The following is an 8,248-nucleotide window of genomic DNA, read 5'->3' on the forward strand; positions in this document are numbered from 1 at the left end:
ACCTCTCCATCAATGCGCGTGGAAAAGGTCCCCATCCCGTCGATCCCAACGACTTCAATACTACAGTTATCCGGATCATGAGCGAACGCACGAACAGTAATGTAAAGAAGTGATTAAAACAGAAAGGAAAAAGAGCAATCGATGTTTGAGAAAACGAGGAGGAGACGATCGTAGAGATTATGGTTGGGGTTCGGGATCTTTGCTTGCCAACATCCTCGGAACGCGATTGTCGTGGGAGAAGGGCTGGGCAAGGGCGAGAAAGAGCACGGCTCGCCGCCCTCGCCGGCGGAGAGTGCGCGCTTCAGGAGGTGGTGGAGAACGAACACGCCGCTCGTCCTCGACGAGGACGACCCTCACCACAGCAAGCGGAGCGATGGCTCCTCCGTGGCCGACGCCCAGGGCCTCGTCAAGGGATCGGGGTTGTATCTTTCTCATCAGGGCGTCGTCAAGAAGATTGAAACGAGGGTTCGCCGCTCCTCTCCCTCTCGCGTCACGAGCGAAACCCCGCAATACTGGAGAGGGGAGAGGCGCTTAATCGGCTATATTTATAGTTGCGCGAGCTTGGATGGCCTCCGGCTCCTGGAAAATGAAATAGGTGGGCCCACGGCCTGTTTACACCGGTGTGTGGGTCCAGCCAGTGAACGGTGGGTGACGAATGGATGATCAACGGCTTGTGATTGATCATGGGGGAACATGCACTAGAGTTTAGTGCCTAATTAAGGGACCGTCTGCGTGGAGAATAAGATTGTGTGAATGCTGATTCAGGGCTCAAGTTTGTTCTTATTTCTTGGGATCCCCTACCTTTCGGCTATCTTAAAGTGAATTTTGATGGTAGTGGCACCGGAGATGGTGATAGTGCAGGTTGTGAATTTTATGACCAGAAGTTATGACTCATATATGATTACTGTGGGCGGACGAAGCACTTATAGGCTGATAGCTATAGAAGCAGAGCTCAGGGCAACATGAAAGAGCATATGGTATACGGGACGGAGGCTGGGGGTTAAGCGCGGAGCGCATCATCCTCGAAAAAAAGTTACAGTAATCGACTGGATATGAAAGGAGGGGTGAAAGTCCCTTACTCTACGACATTCATCAAATATTGAGAGACTACAGCGCCATCCAGGCAGTGCATGTGTGTCGGAAGACGAACAGGACCGCAGACTGAGTCGCTTTTTATGCTGCGCAGTATACCGGAGAAGTCCTTTGGCCACACTAGGGCTCTTCTTTACAGTTGTGCCAGATTGCAGACCTTGATTCTACTAGCTGCACCTACACTAGAGTAGAGTAAGCAGCCGTTGTATCCAAAAAAAAAAAATATTGTGTAAATAAGTGAAACATTTGGAGTTATTTTCAAGTCTTCTAAAAATCTTTATAAAAAAAAGGAAAGGTTTCCAAAATAAATTATTTTAAATAAATGGGAGGACCGAAGCTATTGCGGTGGATTGTTGTTGATTTATTCTAAACCTCTCCAGTAATGTACAAGTTGTATACGAAATTATCCTATACGCTCTATCTCCCAAAAATTTCAGATTTGATTTCCACGATGGTACTTTTGGAAGGTGTCCCTTAGGACTCTCTTCTCTATTGCATGTTAGCTATGAGACCTTTTGTTTGTTGACTCTAAAATAGAGCTCCGTCGTATAACCATTTCACCAGAAAAAGGGTGATAAAAAATCAAAAATATTCAATCAATATAGGATCTGCTGAATGAATGATGCTTTGCCACCACTTCAATCTAACTACTAGTCCACCTATTATGGAAGATTTTCGGCATTAACAATATATTCTCAATACATTTATTGAGTTGGAATAAACCGATAACTAATACTAATATTAATATTTATTAGTGCGGAATAGAAATTTGAAATCAAGCATGGCCAGACGGTAAGGCAATGGGTTTTAGTCCCTCGGAGGTTCGAATTCTTTCGTCCCAGATGGTTTCTACATAAAACCTAAAATTGTTAACGGGAACAATCTTTTATTGTAAATCCTAAGAATGATTCTCATTTCCCATGGCTCCTGTCATAGTCTAAACTGGTTCTCCTTTCCTCAATGAATCACCATTGAATCCATGTTTCTTCTCCTAACTTTTGTTTTGCATTTTAATCTCCATCCCTGCCAAAGATGCGGAGATTTTCCTCAACATCACAATTATTCGTCAACTTACCTCCCGCTCATCATTCTAGACTTACTAATCTCAACGATCATTCTAATCGCAACCACAAGCTAAATGGCCTAAAAGTAATAAGTGCTTTTTATTAAATTATGTGAATTGAGTCATGAATCAAGAAACCTATTCCAGATTGGATTGCGACGGGTCGGACTCCGAAGTCCTCTTGGCACTCGACAGCATGACATCAAGCCCAAATCGATCCTATCACCCTAATACGCCTTCGCCCTGACGCGACTAGCCTTGACGTTACACGTAAGAGACTGGAAAACTTTTATGGAACAAAAGCATGAAGAAAGAGGACGGGATCGCCGGTCCGTCCTCCGGTTTACGACTTTGGGTCATAAAAATCAAACAAGAAATAATTAAAAATAGCCAGGCGTATTTGATATCATTAATAAATAAATAAATTAGCCCTGTTTCTAGGTGAAACCATGCTTTGATGTACGAAGAAAAATTAAATAAACAGAATACTAGAACCGCGTTTCTTTCAAAGATCCGGGCAAAGGGTCTGTTGGATTCCTAAATCCAACGGTCGACATCTTTCCATCTTTCCGTTTTGTTCGGATTCCAAGAAACGACTGTTGTCTGATATACAATGTGATTAGGAATTAAGTGAAGTTTTTCTTCCCCTAATTTTATGTTATTTTTCCCGTAATTTTTCTTTTCTAAATTTGGCCTGTTTACTTGAGTCCTTCCTCCTCATTTCCTTCATCGCTCTCCGACTCTCACTTCTTAAGAGAGCTAAAGAGGGAGACCGGAAGAAGGACGCGAGAACGATCGGTGGTTGGGGGAAATGGGGTGCTTTCCGTGCGCCGGAGAGCCGAGCAAGAAGGGCAAGGAGAAGGATCAGATCTCGCCGATCTCAGGTACTTGGATTCCGTAGCAAATTTGTGCGTTTTTTTGGAATGTTTTGCTTCATTTTTTTGGGTTTTAAGTCGATCGAATCGGCTTGGTATGAGATATTCTTCCATTTTTGTCTTCTGGGATATGGATTTTGGTTCGGATGGTTCCGGATTCCGGGTGAAAGTTAGGGTTTGCCGAGGGGAATCATTCGATCTGGAGGTGTTTCTTTTTGGTCAGGATTTCCAGACTCTTTTCTCTAAAAAATTGATTTTGGGTTGGGGTTGGCGTTTGGAAGGAACCCTTTCATCTCCGTGATGGTTTTTCTGGGCTCGATTGGCGTAAAGGTGATGGCTCTGATGAGGGTTGAGTGGAGACGATCTCCCATGTTCTAATATGAGTTTGCTGTTTCTTATAGCCATTCCCTTGAAAATAAATTTCCTGTTGCTTCTATAGGATGAGATTTTCTTTTTCTGTCGGGCGATGACTTGATCGTTTAATTAGCTCTGCCGTGTTCAGTCGATCAATATCCGCATATATGTTAATCTTTGATGCATTTATTGATGCTCTTTCTGCATATATATAGTTTGGATGGATAATCAAAATGGCAACTTTTGATTCAAATTTTGGTTAAATTTCCTATTAGTCTGCATTCGATTTGAGATTTAAATGTCGGGGGTCATACTGCCTCATTACTTCCAACTGAGCTCGCTCTCCTGCTGTCGTGAATTAAGCACGCAATATTCATTTTGATCTTTTTATTCTGTGTCATAGAAATAACTGAGGCACGTAAAACAGAGAATCTTAATGTTTAGCATGTCATGGCCGCTGATATTCATTTAGGGAAGTGTAGGCAATGGAACTAGAGAGTTTTCCTTGTGGACTAAACAAATAAACATATGGGACTGTGATATTTGTCTTTTAGGTCAATAATATGAAGTTTTAGTCTTTCTTTGTTATTTGATCATTTTGTATTTATTTAGTTCTCATGTTCTCAAAGTATTTGTTTAGTCATTCATCGTTGTTTATTCTTCAGCAGATAAAAAATCCAATTCCACGTCAGATGTAAAGAAACAGAGTTCACTGGATGCAAAGGAGGAGGCCTCAAATAATGGATCTGAACATATTGCTGCTCAGACATTTACATTTCGTGAACTGGCTGCGGCAACCAAGAATTTCAGAGTTGATTGCCTTTTAGGAGAGGGAGGGTTTGGCCGAGTCTATAAGGGAAGGTTGGATAGTATTAACCAGGTCAGGCTCTGTTATCTTTGCCGTTAATCTTTGATTTTTTCCCCACTGTATTTCGATTTGCTTGCAAACTAGTTTCTCTCCCATTCTCTCTTCAGTTTTCAAAAGTGGAAGTTAACTTTTGCCTAGTTCCAAGCTTCCAAAAGTGAGTTTTCTCAGATAAGATTGACACATTTGTTGTCAAACCTATTTTATTTCCATCAATAATTCAACTGAATTTAAATATTTGTAATCTGCACTGAAATCTTGCACCCCTGTTTTTCTTTTGCTCCTTGAATTCTCAATCTAGAAACTGGTACAGTGGTTTGACATTGCTGCGCTGCATGAATAAGAGGAGTGTGAAGAATTGTTTCTTTGCTGAAAGAAAACATTATTGGTTGCTCACATGGAATTTCCTTATGTTCTGCGTAGGTTGTGGCTATAAAGCAGCTTGACCGTAATGGCTTGCAAGGTAATCGAGAATTCCTTGTTGAAGTTCTGATGTTGAGTCTACTTCACCACCCTAACCTCGTTAACCTAATCGGATACTGTGCTGATGGAGATCAAAGGCTTTTAGTTTATGAGTACATGCCATTAGGATCCTTGGAAGATCATCTTCATGGTAAGCTAATGTACAGTGCATCGTCGTCATACTCTGTATATGTTTTTTGTTATAGTGGATTGGATTTGTCATGTACTTGACATGCAGTTTTTTTTTTTTTTTTACACTGAAGCATACCTGTTTATCTGATTACCTTGGTTGCAACAGACCCTTCTCCAGACAAGAAGCGGCTTGACTGGAACACAAGAATGAAAATAGCTGCTGGTGCAGCTAAAGGATTAGAGTATTTGCATGATAAGGCCAATCCTCCTGTTATATACCGCGATCTGAAATGCTCTAACATTTTGCTTGGAGAGGGATATCATCCCAAGTTATCTGATTTTGGCTTGGCAAAGCTTGGCCCAGTCGGCGATAAAACTCATGTTTCCACTAGGGTAATGGGTACTTATGGATATTGTGCACCTGAATATGCAATGACTGGACAACTGACACTAAAATCAGATGTCTATAGCTTTGGGGTCGTTCTTCTGGAGCTTATTACTGGAAGAAGGGCTATTGACAATTCTAGAGCTGCAGGGGAGCACAATCTCGTTGCATGGGTAAGGGGCTCCGCCTTCCTGTTCGTCTTTGTTTCTACGCACACGTGCATGCATGCATGCACGCACACAGATTTCCTATCCCAGATTTCTTATACATTCAAATACTTCTTTCCAAGAAACAGATTATTATCTCAGCCTAGTTAGCATGAATATTAATTAGTTAACTTGTGTTCTGGAAAATAACTTGATCTCAGATCTCTAGCCCTGAAGTTTAGTGAGGAAACTATGCACATGAATCTTGATGTGCCCACCAACAGAAAACAGTTTGGGAGGTCATTTTTAGTTCCTTCTTTTTCTTTATTATTATTATTATTATTATTTAATCTACTATAAACTTCCACGGAGCAACTTTATTGCCTCTCTGATCTCATCCAGATAAATTGAAAATTTCCTACCCTAGAGTACACATTGGATTCTAAGCTGTAAAACCTGATGTAATTGTTGACATTAAGTTTGAAATTTTGAATATGCAACTTGGATTGGCCGGGCCAGAACCTTTTTGAATCTTGACTAGGCAATGCCTGTGGCTAAATTTTCCTGCTTGGAAGTTAGTCCTTCCCTTGTCAGTTGGTTCTTTATTGTGGGGAATCATATCTGTAGACCTTCTCACTAGCTGAGGAAAGATCTTTTTGGTTCAAGGCTCTCAGATTCTTTCCCAAAGGAAAAGAAATTTCATTCTTTGCACTTTGAATGATAATTCCTTCTGTGAAAGCTTGCCCTTGCTTGGATGTTCATGCATATGGATACTTGTGAATGTGCTGTATGTTTGTTTTCAGGCACGACCCCTTTTCAAGGACAGAAGGAAATTTCCACAGATGGCTGACCCAATGCTTCAGGGCCAGTATCCTGTGAGAGGCTTATACCAGGCACTTGCTGTTGCTGCAATGTGTGTTCAGGAGCAGCCCACCATGAGGCCTTTAATAGCTGATGTGGTTACTGCTATCACTTACCTTGCTTCCCAAACTTACAACCCCGAAGCCCAATCAAATCAAAATACTTCTCGTTTGACGGCACCAGGTACCCCACCTCGAACAAGAAGGGACAGCGAAAAGAAACCAAGTGGTGGATCTGAAAGAGACCAGTTGAGAGGACTAAAATGAAATCATCCATTGCTCGTCAGAGCAAAGTGCTTCAATTCTACCTGCTTTGCTACCATCTCCTGGTGCCAGAACAGTGAAAATTTTTGCCACGCGTTTATTCTCTTTTGGCTGTCTATTTGGTGTCTGGTCATCAAATTTTGTATCATCAGAAAACAGGTGCACCCTGTTTGATTCATGCCTAAATTCTTCCAGAAAGTGGCCTTTTTCTCCTCCCCCCTTATTCTTTTTGTTGCTGTACATGTAATTTCAGGCCCCTGTATTTAAATGTATCTCTTTAGACGGCACGTGCTTTTATTGATGTTATTATTTTTTATATCTGGTTTCAGATACAACAGTATATATTCACATAAGACTAAAGGTTTATGTAGTATGCAGGCATTGCCAATTTGCCATTTTTATTAACTGCACTCGGTTCCTCCTTAGCTTTCATCCGTATAGCTACCAATAAACCTGCTCAAGTTTCAGCTATTCGGCGGAAAAAAGATGGATTATTGGCATATCTGATTTAAATTGTGGCAACCATTATATGCTTTGATGAACCCATGTATCATGGCTTTGACTAACTAGGTTTTTTTAAACTGCCATTTATGGGGGGTGGTTGTACTTGTACCATGAACATTTTCCATTTTCTCTCCCAGCTGTTATACTGAAGTTTTCCTTCTATTTCCAGGAATCAAGACATGATATATGTGGAATGTCATTTGAAAGCAAGTATTCTAAGACTGGGACTTCAGTTTGAGGCTATGATTAGAAGTGGAATCCTCACAATATTAGAAGAAAGATGGTAAAAGGCCCGATTCTAGTACTCATTTTTCCGCTGCAGTTCAGATGTTATGCGTCATGATGGTATTGATGCTCTACTTCTCGCAAAAAAGATGGTGTTGGTGCTCTAAACTTTAAACCACGACCCATTGTTCAGCATGGCGTGCCAGCGGAAAAGGGACGAGTTTAGGTTGTAGAGATGAGAATGTCAGTGTAAACGTGACCCAGGTGAACTTGCCCCTGATAAACCTGCCAGGTCTTGGCAGCCCTGCAAGTAGTGGGCTTGATAAATGGTGATATGTTTACTATCATTCGATATTCCTTCTGCGAATGATGATGTTGAGGCATGAACACTATGTGATCTCTCTTTACTGATGTCATGTGGATTCTATGACGGAATCCCGGCCAATTGATCTGCTGAATCTACTGTCGATATTGTATGCCATGTGGGTATTCTTCATCATATGAATTGTTCAGGACTAGTGAAATATAAGCCTCCATTTTTAATTACTTATAACTTATTGAATACTTGCAGACTGAAAAGATTGGTAGCGTTACCGATAAACCTTAAGATACCAGTGTGTTAGCAGGTGAAGGTTTTCTAAATCAAATTGTGATACCTGTGAGATGACCTAATCAGATGATGAGCATGAGCATGCCATGACCGTATCTTTAAACTTGACTGTCTTTTACTTATGGTGTATTATAGCTGTAACTCTGAACCATTTTGCTGGAATCTAGAACAAAATCTATGACATAAAAAAAAAAAAATTGTATCAAGTTAACCATTTCTTCATCTTTAGATATTGGCCTGCAAGCAGGAAATAATATAGAGTGCCGGTTGCCAGATCTCATGGACTCCAGAAACATTTCATCCCTGATGATATTATAACTTGACATAGCTCAACGTCTTTCTCCAGAATGAACCAAAGGATTTCAGATCTGATTGGCCATTCAGCACAACAGATTCTGTTTCAAGGAGAGC

At 41.0% G+C, this 8,248-nt stretch overlaps 1 protein-coding gene across 4 annotated transcripts; it reads left to right on the top strand.

Annotated features, from left to right (window-relative positions):
- Window positions 1-2,694: 2,694 nt before the first annotated feature.
- On the top strand, window positions 2,695-7,777 carry LOC103706636 (putative serine/threonine-protein kinase PBL7). 4 transcript variants are annotated; one of them, XR_015974402.1, is made up of 6 exons: window positions 2,695-3,039; window positions 4,053-4,264; window positions 4,673-4,862; window positions 5,010-5,401; window positions 6,178-6,657; window positions 7,172-7,777. XR_015974402.1 is itself a non-coding variant. In XM_008790799.5 (5 exons), exons 1-5 carry the CDS (start codon window positions 2,967-2,969, stop codon window positions 6,499-6,501), a joined length of 1,191 nt encoding a protein of 396 aa, XP_008789021.1. In that variant the 5' UTR covers window positions 2,695-2,966; the 3' UTR covers window positions 6,502-6,814. The 4 variants fall into 4 exon arrangements, 2 of the variants coding, with proteins under 2 accessions (XP_008789021.1, XP_008789020.1); XR_603996.5 differs by having other exon boundaries at window positions 2,761-3,039; window positions 4,050-4,264; XM_008790799.5 differs by lacking the exon at window positions 7,172-7,777 and having other exon boundaries at window positions 6,178-6,814.
- Window positions 7,778-8,248: the final 471 nt, after the last annotated feature.

This window comes from Phoenix dactylifera, chromosome 17 (assembly GCF_051530095.1).
Source record: "Phoenix dactylifera cultivar Ajwa chromosome 17, Ajwa_hap1_PhDact_Kaust_v1.1, whole genome shotgun sequence".
Taxonomy (NCBI): Eukaryota; Viridiplantae; Streptophyta; class Magnoliopsida; order Arecales; family Arecaceae; genus Phoenix; species Phoenix dactylifera.